Source organism: Tamandua tetradactyla, chromosome 12, assembly GCF_023851605.1.
Source record: "Tamandua tetradactyla isolate mTamTet1 chromosome 12, mTamTet1.pri, whole genome shotgun sequence".
In the NCBI taxonomy this organism is placed as follows: domain Eukaryota; kingdom Metazoa; phylum Chordata; class Mammalia; order Pilosa; family Myrmecophagidae; genus Tamandua; species Tamandua tetradactyla.
The window spans coordinates 77,786,722-77,805,335 of record NC_135338.1 but is presented as its reverse complement, the minus strand read 5'-3'; the positions used below and the strand labels follow the sequence as shown (position 1 = coordinate 77,805,335).

The following is an 18,614-nucleotide window of genomic DNA, read 5'->3' as shown; positions in this document are numbered from 1 at the left end:
ACCCCTATGCCATCTCTCTACTGACCACGGTGGGTTTGCATCAAAGACAGAACATGCTCCAACATAGAGACTTGGAGTGATAGCAAGTATGTCAATGTTTGAATGAAACATGGCTGAGGAAAAACAGCAAATCTGAGGTAATAGCCCTTTTAAAGTTATCTGAAGCACTGTGCCTTTCTCCAGCTTTCTAAGGTGGTTTGTTTGTCATCTAATTCATGAGACTTTGAGTGAATGCCACCCACTTTATGACGTTGATTTTTGGAAGAGGATGGCATTTTTATGTATCATAACAAGATACTTAGTTCAGAGCAAAGCTATGGCCACCACGTACTTCTGCACTCAGATTTCAGGCAGCTTTTAATGGGAAGGGAAAAGGTTTTACCAACTGAGGAGTTTTGGATGGCATTTAACAAAATTGGCAATACTGTGAAAAGTGAGAAGAGCACTGTCCTTTGAATTTAGAGTCTCGATGGGACATATGGAAAATAAAATTTCAAGAACACTGTGTGAATGTTCATCCTTTCTGCTGAAGATATTAATTTGTGGTTCTCCAAGGCAATTTAACACAAGTACAAAAAGGAAAAGATTTAGAAATGGGGATTTTGTTTTAGAATATTAAAAATAGTAATTGCTTCACTTTACTCAAAAATGAAGCTGAGGAGTTGAAACACAATGCCCACAGCTCTCCACCTATGGATAAAGCTGAGGTGGGCACAAAGATGGTGGCTCTTATATTTAAACCATAAATATCCTATGTGGCAAGTGACAGTAAATGTTTAACAATTGCCTTGAAGGAAGAAGACCGATGTGCTGCACTTGCCCATTTCCCTGGCATAAATACTCCCGCCTCACTGATTTCAAGCTAGCAACATGGTACCACAAGGCTTGCACAATTCCTGAAAATGTATTATTGGGTTCTCAACAAAGGGCATGAGATGGCTCTAGTATACTAACAAAGCCCTCCATGGAGCAGTGCTGTGGTTTCTGAACTGGCCCACCTTAGAAACTTTTAAAAATGAACCCAGAGGAAAGCAGTTGATTCAGGGTAACAGTGGAACGAGCTGGAATCAAAACTCTGAACCACTGCAGTAGATTGAGTTACTTACCCCACCAAACACGTTCTTAATTTTAATCTGCATTCCTGTAGGAGTGAACCCATTGTAAATAGAACCTCTTGAAGAAGTTATTTTTAGTTAAGGTGTAGCCCAACAGAATGAGGATGGGTCTTAATGTAGATTATCTGAAGCACTATAAAGTAGAGTTGGAAGTCACAGAAGCAAGGAAGAAGAGGACATGACTATGTAATGAGAGACAGAGATACAAGCCAAAAGCCAGAACACTAGACTCCAGGAGAAAGCAAGTGTTGCTGATCCTGATTTTGGACTTCTTGGTTTCAAAACTGTGAGCTAATTAATTCTAATTATTTAAGCCAACCCATTGTGTGGTATTTGTCATAGCAGCCTGACTAAGATAATTTTAATACCACGTCACTGACCCAATTCCAACAGAAAGAACAGAGACAGGGATAAGTATAAACACGTGTCTTTAGATGCTTACACAGTTGCCCAAGTGAAAATTATAGAATCCAAACTGGGAAGGAATTCCTGTGAAAAAGACCTAGGAAGATGAGCTGAATTCAGAATCAGCTTAACTGGGACTGTTAAACATAGGCTATGCTAATAGAGACACAGAATCCAGGCCAAGGGAGGAAGTGGAAGTCTGACCACTGGAGAGAGCCTGTGCAGAAGAGACCAGCCCAGACGTGGAATGGATGGGGAAGCAACAACATGACACTTGTCACCAGGCCATCTGCTGATTGCTAAACTCTGTGCCTGCATCTTAACTGTGACAGAAAAAATACACTGTGGAAAAAGGACAGTAATAGGCTCACAGTTGTGTGCTCAAACAGAATCTCATCCTGGGTACAAGGAAGGGATTCTGACTGCATGGTCCAGAGGGTGGGGCTGGCCAACTGGGAAAAGCCATTGGGATGCAGATTTCAGCCAATCCAGGAAGCCAAGGTTGTCCAGGCAAAATGCCCCCCACAGTGAAGGGCTTGATTTTGGACTTATTAGCCTCAAAAAAAAATGGCTGGTCAATCAGTTTGGACAGGCTAGGCCTGTGCTGGGGCCAGGAGGCTGGGCAGGGCAATCTTTCTGTTCCATAAATCTGTACAACAGCATCTTTCAGAGAAGCACACATTAAATGTGTGCAGTCCTCATCCAGTAAATAAAAACCTGGTAAGCTTTTAGAGGCATGGCCATTTCTGAAGTGTTTTGTGTAATTTATGCCCATGGTACTGCTCATTGTTTCATTGGGCCTCTGCTTCCTGGAGCTTTCTGAATTGTGCATGGTCTCCTATAAAACACTTTAGGAAAGAGAGAACATTATACAAAGCGAATGTATGTCTATGTATCTATTTTACATTATATATGTATATGCATGTCCATTTATCTAGTATATATATCTATAGTTTAGATAGATTATTTGTGTCTATATGTATTCACATGTATGTGTGTGTAATGTATGATGTGTATATGTTGTGTATGCGTGTAATGCATGTATGTGAATATTGTATATATGTGTGCATACAGACAGATGATAGATAGGCAGAGAGATAGAGGATAGATAGAAAAGAAATAGGTATAGATAGATGTAGACAGATGATAGGCAGATAGATGGATGTTAGACAGAAAATAAACACATTGGAAATTACTAGACGGATGCTAGATAGATAATTGATAGACGGAAAACAGAAAAAGAGAAAGAAAATAGGCATAGATAGATTGATACATGATATGGTTAGTTGGTAGACTGATAGAGGTATGCAAAAAGATGATAAATGATGACAGAGAAAGAGAGACATCCCAACTCTGTTGCCCAGGGAATGAGGCCTTTCTGTACTCTCTACAGAATAATGGATCCTGAATTGTGCTCATTAAGACTGTTCCCGGACGCACAGCACACCAGATGGCAGGGGTGGGGGTGAGGGTATGCAGCATTATCACTACTAGCTCCTTGTGAGAACACCTAGAGCATATCATATGAAGTTCCAGTAGTACTTTAATAACTGTATTAATAAACATGAATACAAACACTGCAGGAGATATGGACATGTCTTAGTAAAAATGAACCTGTTTTCTTTTCATCCAAGTTGAATCTGCAACTGTCACAAGGTTCTTTTAAACCATCAAATGCTGAGAAGCCTTGCTCATCACCGACACTTTTCATGGGAAAAGAGATGCCTGTGATGCAGCAGAGCAGGCTATATAGGGAGGGGGACATACCAGCTCCAGGTGCAGAAACAGACTGTGGGGGAAACATCAACTCAAGGATAGTCCCACCGGGGCCACGCTGGGGTCAGGCCAGCCTGAGCAGAGCAGCTACTGACCAGAGCGCAGCTCACGGCTTGGGGTACCTTTCCCTCCAGGGCTGCCTTTGTAAACCCAACACTGCTGGACCCACCTCCCGGCACGCAGCATAGTCACCTAAGAGATGCAGGTTGGTCTCCAGGCGGATTGCAGACTGAAAGAGGAGCTCCTCACGGTTGTCCAGGGAGGACTCTGCTTCTAGGTGGCTCTGTAGCCAGCAGGCGTATTCTTCTTTGCTCAGAACCTACTGGAAACACACTGTTTAGGGGCAGTTCGCTGCCCGAGGCCCTACCTTCCACACCCCGCAGAGCCTCCTCGACTCACCCTCTTGGCAATGCACAAGGTGCGCAGGCCTTCCACGGCGTACAGGTTGAGGTAATGCTGGGTTTTGCTTTGGATTTTTTTTTGATGCCTTCCTCTGGCATCATCTAGGAGAGGGTACAAGAAAAAACACTGATGAGTGAGTAAGTACATCAAAGCCCAGTCACATGCCCTAAGGCTGCTTCCGAAACCTCTGGGGAGCTTGCAAGGTGTTCTCTTTAGAAAAATAATTCTGTGTGGGCAGTTTTCATGGCTCTTCATCTACTGTGTGGACTGTGCGGCAGCACAAGGCCATGCTTTTAAATGTATGAAAGTACATTTTTTTGCAATTAAAAATTTTAATCTAAAACACTTGTATTCTTCACATGTTGGGTATGTCTGTATAACAAGTTTCTGTGTGGGTGTTTCTGTGTGAGCACACATCTGCATGTGAACGCTTGTGCACGTGGGTGTGTGTATTTGTGAGTGTTCAAAGGGTAGGAGTTGGAAGGAAATGGGGCAGAACAATGGAAAGCATGCTAAAACACTTTAATTGCCACAACCTTTTTTATGATCATAAACAGGGCAGCTCTCAAAAACAAGTAAAACCTAAGAGAAATATCAAAATGTATACTTTCTGATTTAAAAAACGAAGAGTAAATGACAGGGTATAGGTATAGAGCCTCATATTTGTCATTTTATAACCAGTTCTATAATAATACTATAAAAAGTCATAATAAGGGTAAAGCAGATATACTGTAGGGAACGTTTAAAATACCTTATTTAAAAGCCACTTACCCTGTCAGGAGGTGAACAAAGAAGCTACAGAGAATAATATCAAAATTAGAGTCTGTGGAATGGTTAATGACTCTCAAAAACAAAAATATTATATTAAAATAAGAGATACTCAAAACTGAAGAAATTCAGGTTGGATTTCCATAGGAAGCAAAAATACAAATGCAAAGCATTGGAACAAAAATTCTAATTCTATTTAATCTCTTAGAATGTTTGGTTGAGAAAGAAAATAAAAGAAACCCTTTTAGCTAAGAAATTAGCTGTAGGAGTTCCCCAGACACCCACCCTTTCCTGTTTTTAACCTAAGCATGAAGGCAGAGTAGCCTTGTGCTTATGATTTTGAGCCTGGCCCAATGCTGAGTGCATGGCATGGTAATGTGCCTCTCAAACCTGCCATTTTCCTGGGTCCATCATTACACATGGAGAGGCAGAGGCATGCATTCTGCACATATTAGTCGATTGTTACAAGCAGAGTGTGTAGAAGTCAGTGGAGATGAAGTGGCCCTACCTCATTCTAGGTAGCTACAAAGTTGGGATGCTATGTTGGAATTTTGCTGCAATTCTTTAAGCAAATTTCACAAGGGCATCCTTTTCCTGTGATTCGTTCCGACAAGTCTTTTAATGAGGTTTGAGGCAACACGATGTGCCCACAGGGAGCCTCATTCAGGGGACTTAGGAAACAGTGGCACTGCTAGACTTCTCCCATGTCCATTTCATCACGTGCAAATAGTGCAAACATTTTCATATCAAATCCAGAGAAAAATGAGCTTCTGTTTTAAGAAGAACCTCATCAAAATGTACACGTTTCTAACATACTTTGTTGAAATGAGAAGCTTGTGAAAACAAAACTTCTTTTAAAGTGACCTGGCATCATTTTGTCTAGCCTATTAAAGGAAGGAACACCTTTTTGCCTGTTTATAAAAATCTGTTAACTGCATTAATAGAAAATGTACCTTCTATTCCCAGAACTTCCCCTATGGGGGGGGGGGTTGCCAGATAAAAGAAAAGATACATAAATACAGCACGGGACATATTTTCTCTAAAAAATTATTCATTGTTAATCTGACATTGAAATTTAACGGGACAGTCTCTATTTTCTGTTTGCTAAGTTTGGCAACACTAGTCACCTCTGATAAAGTTACTCCACCTGGGAAGGTTAGTCTGCAATTCCACATCTGCCAGGACAAATGAGGCCTGGGAACAACACTATTTCATTCTCTCCACTAGACAATATTTTCCCTTGGAGGAAAAATTGTTTTTTTGGGGGGTGAAAAAATAAAACTCTTTTATGTATAAAGTATAGATATACATACTTAAATAGAGAGATATACGGCATATCTATAGTACTAAAATTCCAATGGGGACAATTAGAAGGGAAACATCTTAAAAGGCTCCTTAGGGGGGTTGCTAATGAAAAAAGAGAAGTCAAGAATTCCTGCCCTAAATTACTTTGCTTCAGATATTTACATTTCCTGAAAAAATGATACACAAAGTAAACTTAATTTTGACTACCATTTACCCCTGGTATTGTAGTAGTTCTCTTAGAAACTGTCCATAATCTTTCCCCATATCCCAAATGTTTTTGCAGAAAGATGTGTGTATCTGAGTGACTTTGAAATTAATAATGAAAATACTGCCCATTATTTCAGAAAGGTGAAGGAGGTGTGCAGGGGCACGAACAGAGAGTAGGGGCTGGGTTGGGGAAACCCAGGGATACCGTAATGAATCATGCTAATCAAAACTGAAAGGGAGGAGCCATGCAGGCCATCAGAATGCAGGCACATGGGATGGGATGTGGGGGTGTGAAGGCCCAAATAGGAGAGCAGGGTACTACTGCAACAGGCATCCCAGGTCACCATGATCTCTGAGGAGGCTCGAGGCAGGGTTGTCTTCAGCAGGGCTTTGGGAACGAGGGAGGAGTGCTGGCACTAGCTTTGCCTGGGGGCTAGAGAAGCCACACTTGGCTCCATATCTACTGCTCCTGTCAGACAAACCCTGGCTCCACATTCTCAGCTGACTTCTCCCTTCCAGTTTCCTGTGGGACTGACAGCTGGACAGCTGGTTCTTTGTCAGTAGCTGGCGTTGGTCTACCTTCTGACAGGGCAGACAAGAGAGGAGAAAGACTTCACACTTAACACAGATGGCCAATGAGGAGCTTCAGGAGCCTAAGAAGCTTGTACTGAGACAGTCCTACAAGAACCAAATGGTAGACCAGCAGGACGATCTGGTCAGCTGGGCTCTCCTGAACTTGGGGGGCCAGGGGGGGTGGGAAGTGGGTGACTAATCTCAGGTTACAAGTAATAAAGCATTCACATTGCACTTCAGTTAATGTCCATGCAGCATTAGCTCTTTTCTTCTGCTCAGACCCCTGTAGTTTTCTCCCCATAATAAAAGAAATTCTGTACATTGGAGCTCAGCAACTTTGCAGGGGTAGAGATCACCTTTACCCCAGAGCCTCCTCCAAGAGGGTGGCAGTTGCCTGAGGGATCCCTTGAGGAGGCCTAGAGGCTGCCGCTGGGTTGCTAGAAGAGGAAGTTGGAGGGGCAGGTGGCCTGTGTTAGACAGTGACTGCTCCAGTCATGGTCTGGAAAGGTTCCCACAGTTCAAGACAAAGTTGGGCAGAGAACTGACCCCAGCCGGCACAGGGAGGTATGCCTGGAAGGGACTGGTTCTAGAAGCCCCCACGGGAGAGAGTCAGTGCCGGCAATTATCATGATGTGGAGAATAAGTCCTCAGGGGAAGGGTGATTTAAGTTGTGTGTGCTTTTCAAATTGCTCTAAGTGACACTTGGTTTCTTCTCTATTTTGGAAATGATATTTCCCCAACAAAGAGTGTTATTCTCTTAAGCAGGTAGTGATGCTTCTGAATCCACTTCTTCATTCTCGAGTATATGCATTCATTCAGAGGGCGAGTATTCAAGGCTGCAGTGTGTGAGGTCTGTGCTAGGCTGCGGCCACATTAGTGACAGATCCTCTGTCTTGGAGAAAGGAATCAGAGTAGCCTGGTGGGGTGGGGAGGGAGCTACGCTTTAAAAACCATACAAAGTGGCATTTCCAGAAAACCACCACAGGTAGGAGAATCTTGAGGGAACGGAGACAGAGAGATGGGGAAATCATGTAACTTATGTCATATGCCTGTATTACTCCAGACAATGTGGTAGGGACTTGTAAGGTTGCTTCCCAGGTACACACGAGGTCAGGATCGTGATTTCCTTTGTAAATACGTGAAATTGAGGCACAGACGGAGTTAGTGATTTGTCCGGGATCATACCAGTCAGTAGCACCCAGCTGGGACTGCACAGAGTTCTGTGGCTACTGAGTGGAGGTGGGGGATGGTCCCTGTTTTTCTCCACCCACACAGTTTTCTGCCATGCCCTGCTAATCAACACGGCTCTTAGAAGAAAGATGCTTTATTAAATATAGCCTGTGATATTGCGCTTCTGGCTTTACCATCTGCACACACTTAGAGCAGTCTCACTGCTCACTGTTAGGGGCTGTCTGCCAGTCTGTCCCTCTCCATACATCTCTTAAGATGAATAACTCATCCCTCTACAATAAAAGTTGATTGATTTGTATAAAATGCCAGGAGTGTTGCATAATTTCAGGGCCACCGGAGAGACAATCTACAGTCTCTGTCTTGGAAAACCCCTGGACTCTCTCACTTTCTTGACTCTGAATTTGTCCTGGGTTTATATAAATTTTATGTAGCTCTTCCCTATCAAAACCCGACTTGCACACCGCTTGACAAGACCCAAAGGGACACAGAGGTCAACATAAACCATTTATTTTTTATTTGTCCTCATGAATGGTGTGTCTTGGATTACATCACAGCAATCTTGCTTTCCAACTGTCCCAACGAAGTTGCTTGTCCTTACTTGCAGCTACCTAGATTTTGTTGGTAATTTCCTTTCAGAGACCCCCCAATACCACACGTACAGCTAGTAGAGAAGGTTAACATAAGAGCTGAGCTACACGGTGCCATAGCACTGAATGGGGGGGCTGCAAGGCTCCCAAGCCTGTAAGTGGGCCCTCTGGACGGAATGTAGGGGGAGACAGTGCTAATCTCTTTCCACAGTGTCCTTGGGGCCTGGTAACCATAATAGGTTGGCTTCTGCCCTGCACATGCTGCCCCAGGGAAGCCTGGACAGGTGATTGAACCACAGAGGGTTCACCAACACCAATAGCTCTCTCCACCACAGCCCATTCCTGCTTGCTAATGAACTTGAGGGGCTCTGTCCCTGAGCAGCAGGGAGCAATTACAGTCCCCAAATAATGTTTTTTTCCCAGTCTGGAATATGATGAGAAAGTCAGGGACAGTATAGTAAGTGGCTCATAAAGCTATTCAAGTTAAAGACATTCATTACTTTGGGAAGTCTGACTATTTTGTAGGGGGTGGAGAGAGAAAGGAAGGGGTGTTAAAATGTCCTTTCATGAAATGATGATATGAAAGTTAGTGATAACATTTTTGTTTGTTTTCTTGGAGTTTGAGGATTTTTTTGTTCACTAAAAAAAACATATTGCCTCGCAAAAGAAAAGTGGCCAGCTACTGCAGTCCCTCAGTTGCTTTTGCTTCCTTTGCACAGCGCACCAGAGCTCCTGCTCCAGGCTCTCTACCCGCCTCTGTTTACTAGTCCAGGCCTTTGACTTTACACATACCCCATGTCCATGTGAAAGTCTGAAGCTCAAGGATCCACTAATTTGTCATTAATGTGAGGCTTGGGATAGGACAGACAGGAGTTTTGCAGTAGAATGAAATCTGCTCTGATAATTGCCATATCAGTTTTTCTTTTATCTGGCTGTACACCAAGAATCAGATTTCAGGCTAAAGGCTCTTGGAATGCAAAACTGGTCCACTAACTGGACTCTGTGTCCTCTCAAAGGAGGAACCACTGTGCGACACTGGCAGAACCCTGCCTTTGAGTAGGTTATCACCATGAAAGGACATCCAAACTATTTTCAGAGTGGCATTTGCAAATTTAGCTCAGCTGCCTTTTGGAGGTAACAGCTCTGGAATGGGAAAATGGATTTCCTGTCTGCAAAGTTCCCTGCAATGTACTTTCCCACGACGGAATAGTCCTGGCTTTCAGTATGGAGATTGTGGGCATGAAGGACTGGGGTGGGGAAGAAATTATTTCCCAGTTTCAGCCCACCACTCAGGAGGGATTTATCCAGCACACAGATTTTTCACAGTGGGTTGTACCCAGAGCTGTTCCTGGTATACAGCCAATTGGACAGCTGGGGTGGGGAGCGTGGGGACAGGCAGCCATATCCCAGGCTGGTTCATCTTTCACATGCCACAGGCATTTCCCACTTCTGTTCTCCAGTTCTCTCCCCCAGAGATGAGATGCACTTGCCTCCAATCCCCCACCTGGGAAGTGAGACAGAGAGGTGACCAGGTTCACTCCCCAGGTGGAGGCTCAGAGAGGTAAGTCCTTCCACTCCCCAAATCCTAGAAGCATTTCTAGCTGTTAAGAGATGCAAACTCTTTTCAAAGACTAAGTTCCTCCCACTTTACCAGTGGTTTTCAAACTCTGTTTTTATAAACTTAAAGCTATATATGGAACTCTAGCAGAGAGTATAGCTGGAACAGAGGGTGGGAGAGAGGCCAGCAGCCCCAGCTTCTGTTCCCAGAAGTGCGGGACCCAGCCCTCACTGTGGCCTGATACCGAAAAATGATGGCCCAGATCTCATAGCTGCCCCCAAGTCCAGGCATCACAGGGGCAGGAAAGGAATTCTCTGGAACTTCTAGTCCAAAGGTTCATATCCTTTAAAACGGGATCTTGGGTCTCGCGCTCAGTAATTCTGACCCAGTTGTTCTGAAGCGGAGTCCCTGGCCTTGAAGCCCCCTGAGAGTATGCTCTAATTCATACCCTTCAAAGGAGGAAGTCAGGATCCAGAGACTTCATGCATCTGTCTAATGGACACTGCTTTTAAAATAAATGGTTAGAAGAACCCCTTTGTCGAATGGAAAGGCCTGGGAAGAGTGGGATTTGGTTTCGTGGGTTCCCTCCCACAGAGCTGAGCCCCCAGACCAGTGGGACTGCAAGGGAAGGTACCTGTGGAACAAGGCAGCAGGAGGTCCATGAGCACAGAATCTGCACCCTTGGTGTAGACATTGATCTCGTCGGTGAGCGGGTGCCGGATCACCACCGACATCCGCTTGCGGATGGAGTCGAAGCCCAGCGTGTGCAGCAGCTCGAAGGTGAGTCTGCCCAGGTGGGGCAGCTCCACCGACACCTGGTCGTGCAGCCGGTCCACCAGTGCACAGTTGTAGGCGCGGGCTGCATACACCAGCGCCGCCTCGTCGGGGCTCTCAGCCTCATAGCGCAGCTCGCGCTCCTGGGGGGCACCGTCCGGGACCCAGCTGTCTGCCCGGCCACCCCCGTAGCCATTGTTGGTGATGGCTGGGGAGGCATGGCTCAGCCTCTCCTCCAGCCCGAGCAGTGTGCCGTCGCTGGACAGGGAGGACAGGAAGCTGGAGCCCGGTTTGTGGGTGGATTTGCTGGTGGCCAGGCTGCCGATATTGCTGCAGCCAGAGGTCAGGCGGCTGGGTGTGAACCTCCGCAGGAAGTCCTCGATCGTCTTCACGGGGGACTTGACCTCCAATCTCACCCGTACCTGCTGCGAGAGGACCAGAAGAGTCAGAGAAGGAGAGTCCCACAGGCAAGGGTGGGGCTGGGGCGGGGGGGGCACTTCCTTGTTTCCATGGGGTTCCCAGTGAGAATACAGAGCACAGTCGCCCCATGTGGATCTGTACCCACCAGAGGGCAGAGCCAACACTTCTTCCTTGGACCCATACTTTGGCTCTGCTCTTCCTTAAAAAACGCTTACACTATATTCATTTTTTTAGGATGTGTTTGTGAGGGTAACCACAATGGAGGCTGCACAGCACTGTGTGGACTTCAGTACTGTCGGCTCTGCTGGCTGCCCCCTCATGGTGTCCTGTTGCTTTGCATAAAAGGTTCATAGGAGTGGCTTGTCCTTAACTGGCAGAGAACAAGTATACTCGGGGGCTGGGCTGAAGGTGGGGGAGCTGCAGGCAGCTCAGCTGGCTCCAAACACTCTTCGATGGGGTGCTCACAAAGATGTGGGGACAGACGGGCATGCAGAGGCATTCCATTTGCAGCATCAGTATGGTCTCTCACCTACACAGAGCCCAGGCCCTGTGTTACCAGCTCACGCCTCTGTCACATTTGGGGTCTCTGCCTTACACAGTATTTGCAGCATTGCCCAGCTGTCAGAAAGCGCTAGCCTAGAACACGGGTCCCTTCTAAGGAAGTACGGCAGAAGGAGTTTAATGCAAGGACCAGAGCATGGAGGTGGTGGAAGAGTGGCTGATGAGGGACAACAAGGTAGGAAAAGTTCAGTCCTGGAGGAAGCAGCCTCTACCCAAAGCTGGGAGGTAGAGCCCGGTAGCAGCAGAGTGGCTGGGCCTGTCTGCACCATGTGCAGTGGGCCAGAGACACGCAGCCAGCACAGACAGGGCAGGATATCCTGGTTTGCTTCCACCCTCTTATCCACCCCATGTCACAGCCCACATCTCCAGTGGTAGAAACTGGCAGGAGGCTGGGGAAGGCATCAGGGGCAGTAGACCTGCAACACACGCCTGGCCCTAGGAATTGGCGATTTTATCCACCATGTGCACATGTGCACACTCATGGCATTGCCGTCACCCCACCCACACCCATCACCTGGACACCATGCAGGACATTTTGAGAGTTCCCATACACATACAACCTTACTCTCTTCCTCGAGAACTTTAATGCTAAACCAAATATAAGCAGACTTGGTCACTGCTATCCTCTTGCCACCCCAAGTGATTCTCCACTGCTCCTTGAATGCCAAGTTTCATTATCTTTATGAGTATCACCTATATTTCCTGGATGCCAAAGTCCACTTTCAGAACATCCCATGACCCTTCCCCACAGTCCTACATCACAGTGAGGTAACTGAAGCACAGGCTTCAGTAGGCTGTCTGAAGCGGCACAACTGGTGGATGAGACAGTGAGGATTCATGTCCCAGCACCTTGCCCCAGAGTCTGCCCTCAGCATTCCTGCCCTTGCATGACTCTGTCTGTCCCAGGCTGGACCCAGGGTCTGCTCTGTGCTTCCTCCTGCCTGGGCTCAGAGGCATCTGCAGCTGTCTCTTTCCTCCCAAAGAGTGATTACTTCAAAGAGTAATCACTACTCTTCGTAAAACATGTGGCCCACGTTCTGTCCTGCACAGGATAGGAGGAACCCGAGCTCCCACGTGAAGACCCCCATGTGTCGGCACTGGGTGGTCTCCTGCAGGGAAGGGACGTGCTGTCCTGCCACGCGCTTGCCTTTGGGAAGGCAGACTGGCAGCGGTGTGGCAAGAGTCTAGAACTTGCCTTCTGTCGCGGCTGATCAGGGGATGTGACGACGACCGTGTTGCAGATGGTGAGGGCGATGAAGAAGTCAAACACATCGGAGAGCTCAGGCGAGAGGTGGGCCAGGGGGTGCTCCTGGTGTCTTGCAGTTGCCAAGCACCGGTCGCACTCGCTCACTTTCTCCAGCAGCTTCGGGTCGGGTGTGATGTCCTTCTCCTGGGAAGAAAACAGAGGCCGAGGTGTGAATGTGAGCTGCTGTACTTCTTGGTGCTTTACTTTGAAAGGTGATTTGATGATAATGCAAGCTGTAAACAGACGTCAATCTTAGACATTCACCTACATGTGTAATATTCCATTCTATAATTCTAAGCCATATATAATTTTGGTTTTTGCTTTTTTTTTTGGATGCTGTATGGCAGGGGTCATATTTCATTCTTTTTCCATGTGAGTAACCCACTATTGCAGCACGATTTGTTGAAATTGTGTTTGTTTTGTTTTGGGGAAGTGCATGACCTGGGAATCGAACCTGGGTTTCCCGCATAGCAGGCAAGAATTCTACCACTGAGCTACCCCCTCTAAATCATATATAACTTTAATTGTAAAAGAAGATATAACTTAAGTATGAAGAGAAATGTTCATACCTTTATTTTCTATAATAAAATATACATATTAGAAAATAATTACATTTAAGAATATATAGTGCAACAATTATCTTACTCTAAAAAAATTGGAGGTTAGAAAAGAATATGGGAAATTTAACAAATCTGCCTCACACCACCCCACAGTAATTAATACTCTTTGAAAAACATGTTTCTGCATTTCTTTCTTCTCTTTTTTTCTAAACACTTAACTTTCACATAATTACAATATCTAATAACCATATTGGTAGGTCCATTCTTTCCAAAACATTATACAATCTTGACTGTTCCACCCCTTTAAAAAATTATTTAACACAGTTTTTAACAACCTCAAAGTGAATGTATCATAATTTATCTGACAACTCCTTTAACATTAGATATTTAAATTTCTTTCCATTTTGTTGACATAAATAACATGATAAACTTCATACATAAATCTCTGGCTGAATTACTTGATTCATAGGTTAGAGTTTGAAGATTTCAAATATTCTGGACCCACATTGCTAAATGCTGTCAGAAAAACCTCTTCCCATGCAATCCCTCTCCTCTCAAATGTGAGAATGGTCCCTCCCTGTGGCCCTGGACAAGTCCACTGGTCAGTGTCCATAATTCTAGATCACCTCTTTTTTTTTTTAATTTTTTTTACATGGGCAGGCACCAGGAATTGAACCTGGGTCCTCGGGCATGGCAGGCAAGCGCTCTTACCTGCTGAGGATCACCTCTTTTTAAACAACAGTTTCTCTGTGGGCTTAGAAGAACATAAAAAAGTGAGACTACCAAAGAGTGAGCAAAATGGATTCTCCCCATCTGTTTGTAAAACATTTTAGAAGTGCAAAGGATATTTCTAGAGGTTGTCACTCACTTCTGGAAATTTCCCTGCCTGACGATGGTGGCCCATAAATGTTTGAGCAGCTGACAAGTAAAGGAAGAAAGAAATTTTATTGGATTTGGACTTACCTAATTAAAAATACTTCTTTTATCTGCCTTTGCTTTTTTCCTAGCTCTTGCCGTGTTCTGATGTTTTCTTTATTGACTTTGGCAGAGTGGACTTCCTCTGTCAGTCGTCCTTGGGAGGGCAGCTTCCCAAGCCCTCACTCACTCTTAAAAGCCATGGCAAAGGGAACGAGCCCATGTGTGGAAAAGACACTGTTCTGGAGTGAAGGTATTGGCCAGAAAATCTTCTACTGACTGAGCTATAAGCAGCATAGCTTATATACTGAGTTATAAGCAGCATACCAAACCCACCCAGCAACCCTTAATTTATTACTAACTAGTTACTTTCAATGGACAATGAAAAAAACGAGAGTGGGAAAGAAAGGTGGTAGTACCTATCTCCCCATCCCCAGTGAGGTCCCCAGTCATCCTCCATGGGGCACTCACCATGGGGCTACTGAAGGCTGTGTGCCTAGACAGGATGCTGGCCCTCTTGGCCTCAGCCCGGCTGCCAGTCCGTCGGTGGGACTTGACACTCTGGCTCCTATACATAACCCGGACACCCTGGTGGCTGCTGATGCTGCCACGCTGGGACAGTGAGCTCCCTTTAGGTGCCACTTCTTCCTCCTCCGAGTCCACTTCCTGGTACATGGCCAGACGCCGGGCTGCAGGGAGAAGAACACAGGTCAGATATCATAGGGGAGGCCGAGCTGATGGTAAAGAGATTCAACACCTTGAGGTTTCCCATTAGGTTTCCTCCCAGGGCAATCCCACCCTTGCATTCCAACTCTGTATGCCATATTCTCTATTTCATGGGGGTTTCCAGCCACCAAAGGATGAGGCACATTCTCATTTAACTGCAACCTCCAACACTCCATTTCATCAGATGAGGGGGTGAACCTTGGTAAGACCACATGCTACAGGGTTGGGGTAGTAGAAGAGTACCCTGGCCCCTGGGCTGCTAAAGCCTGGGCTTTGTCCATTAGGCCACATCTCCTGTTCTACCTCCCCAAAAAGGCAGGTGTAGGGTAAGACAGGTCTAAGTGCTGTCCCTTCTGCCCAGGCAGGATGTCAGTGCCAACAGGGTTGGGGCAGGACAGATGGGGAAAGATCAGCCCCACATCACTGGGTTCAGGTTCTGCCCTTTACTCCTGCATCCTGGGGCTGCCCACAGTGCAGCTCTTACACTGGCACATAGAAATGATGGCTCTCAGACTGCGTGCAGGTGAGCTCACTCCGTTCAGGCCAGGCAGGCTTCCCCTGCACAGATGAGGCTCCAAGAAGCATGAGGTCCCACACATCCCCCGAGGTTACATGGTGCCTGCTCAGAGCTGGGGTTTGAGAGGGACTTCATTGCAGTGCTATGCTTGAGCACGTTGGCAGTGGTACTCAAAGGATCACAGGTGTAGGTGCACAGATGCTGTTTCTTGCTGACAGGTGGCTCAAAGTAAGTTTTTCTGTCTTTGCCCAAATGAAGACAATGTGTTTAATCACAGAGGAGAAGCAAGGAAACCACTCATAAGAGTGATTCATTCAAGATGAGTTTTGACTAAGCGTTCTGCTATGGTCTGAATTGTGTCTCTCCCCACCAAATGTTAAAGTCTAATCTCCAGTACCTTAGAACATGACCATACTTAAAATAGGGTCATTATAAAAGGAATTAGTCAAGTTAAAATGAGGTTTTACTGACTGAAGTAGGGTGGGCCTTATAAGAAGGGGAGAAGATGGCCATGTGATGATGAAAGCAGAGATCGAGTTATGCCAGAAGCCAAGGAATGCCAAGGATTGTTGGCAAGTCACTGCCAGAAACCAGGAGAGAGGTAGGGAACAGACTTCTATGCAGACTTCAGAGGGCCCTGTTGATCCCTTGATTTAAGACTTCCAGCTTCCAGGACTGAGACAGAATACATTTCTGTTATTTTAAGCCATTCAATATTTTGTGCTTTGTTACAGCATTTCTAGGATATGAAGACAGCTTCCATGGGCAGGCCCAGGGCTGGGAGAAAGAGCCACGGGTCATAATACCAGGGACCCGCAGTGCTCATGACACTGACCTGCCATGCAAACCATATTTCTATAGCCCGCCTATATGCAGGCCAGGTCTTACGCTCATCATCTCTTAATGTACATTTCTTTTAAGAATAAGAACAAGTGGGGACAAGGAAGGGGATGTCACTTGCTCATAGTCACAAAGCTGAGTATTGGCTAACACCAGGATTCTGACTCAGGGAGCTTCTCATTCCAGGCGTAGAAGTTACTTCTGTGCATCCCACCAGCTCCTGGGTGAGGTCAACCCCAGGATGGCGAGGAAGAAGGAAACTTGAGCACACACCCTGGTGCCTTGGTAGCTTGGCCTCCAGCCACGGATGGGCATATCTACCTGTCCCACCTCCCATGGGATCACCAGGCTGTTCGAGTCAAAGAAAGCTCTTGCCTTGAGGCCTCTCCCTTCCCTTGGGGGCTGAGCACAGACCCCTCGTGGGTGTGTGGGTTGCCTGAGTGCCTCCCATTGTTTCTGACTTGATGTCCTCAGAGTAAATGAGGTCAAGGTGCAGACCCTGGGAGACACGTGGTGGGTACCAGGTGGGCAACATCACCTGCTTCTACCTCATCAGGAGCAGAGGTCAGAGGAGGGCAGACCCCCAGTGACCACATCTGGGTGTGAGCAGGGCTCAGCCAGCGCTTGGAGCCATTACAATCTGAGTTGATGGTAAAATCCAGATCCTTGGATTAATGGATAAAGATGTTCTAGACCCGCAGGCATGCTTCACTTGCTGACTGATCAGGATACTTCTTTACAATATGCCTCCAGATGTGTGGCATTTCAGTCTCAGCCAAAACTGCTTTTCTGTATCTTCTAGAGGTGATGGGACTCCTGGGTTTATGTTACAGCTTCCAACAACTGTCAAAATATTTCTGTACTCTTGGCTGGGATTCTGCCCCACGGAACCTCAGGCTTTAAAAGCTGCTGTTGATCTGGCTGTCTAGGTCTCTAATTCCTTTATAGCTGTGCTAAGTGCAGATATCAGGAAGGCACATACCCATGAACCGTTCTGCACAAAACCGGCAGTTAGGGACTTATAGAGGCAGAGAGGGCAAGGTGGTAGGGAAGGGGGTAGGAGAGAGGGAAGGCGAGAGGATATAAATATCACACTTTGACAATCTGAGTGCCAAATAAAACAGTAAACAAAATGTACACATCCTGCTCCTTCTGTTTAATATGACTGCTTTAAATTTACATGGAAGAAGCTAGTAGATACCATTATGACTCTCAGTTTTATAAAAAAAAACACAAAAATCTCATGCTTCCAGATCCTTCACACAAAATCCCTCTGAAGAACAGCTTCCTATTAAGTGTCTTTTTTTTTCTTTTTGGTAATTTTTTAAACATTTTTTTATTGTGAAATAGAACACATGTACAACAAAGCAACAAATGTCAGTACATTGTAACAAGTAGTTATAGAACAGATTTCAGAGTTTGGTATAGGTTCCAGTTCTACAATTTTAAGTTTTACCTTCTGGCTCCTCCAAGACACTGGAGACTAAAAGAAACATCAATATAATGATTCAACAGTCATACTCATTTTGTTAAATCCTATCTTCTCTGTTATAACTCCTCCACCTTCTCCTATGATCCTTCTTCCAATCTTTAGGGACATTTGGGTTATGCTCATTCTAACTTCGCATGTTGCAAAGGAATGTTAATAATATGGGATAGAGAGTGGAACTAGGTCATGTTCTTGGAGGGGTTGGCCCTTCTGGGTTTCAGGACTTATCTGGCCTAGGAACCATCGGAGGTTGTAGGTTTCTGGAAAGTAATCTTAGTGTATGAATTTTGTGTAGAATCTCAGATAGAGCCAAAAGCGTTCTATAGGTTTGGCAAGAATGCTTTTGATTGGCGTTTGGCAAACCCTGGTAATTGGTAATATTTAGCAGAAGCTAGTATAAGAGGAGCCTCCAGAAGAGCCTCTCAACTCTATCTGAACTCTCTTAGCCACTGATACCTTACCTATTAATCTTCTCATGTCGTGCCTCACTCTCCCCAAACCCCTGCATTTTATATCTGTTCTCTGATGCTGCTAGAGAAGGACAGTGACTCCTGGTTTGCCTGCTCTTAAGCATTATGGCCCCAAAAGCACTATCATGGTGCAGAGACCCTTCTCATATCCTGTGCTGGCTTCGGATGAGGCCTGGTTCCAGTCACTCCCTTGGCTGAAGAAGCTGAGG

The 18,614-nt window shown here is 45.7% G+C and overlaps 1 protein-coding gene across 1 annotated transcript in view; it reads right to left on the bottom strand.

Annotated features, from left to right (window-relative positions):
• ATP10A (ATPase phospholipid transporting 10A (putative)) overlaps nt 1-18,614 on the bottom strand; it is a 180,314-nt gene that overhangs the window by 23,052 nt on the left and 138,648 nt on the right. Inside the window, exons 9-13 of the mRNA XM_077123982.1 lie at nt 14,835-15,052; nt 12,838-13,032; nt 10,522-11,083; nt 3,696-3,799; nt 3,489-3,615 (exon numbers count right to left, since the gene is read on the bottom strand). Of these exons, the coding sequence (XP_076980097.1) occupies nt 3,489-3,615; nt 3,696-3,799; nt 10,522-11,083; nt 12,838-13,032; nt 14,835-15,052 (1,206 nt within the window). The remainder of the gene's footprint in view (nt 1-3,488; nt 3,616-3,695; nt 3,800-10,521; nt 11,084-12,837; nt 13,033-14,834; nt 15,053-18,614) is intronic.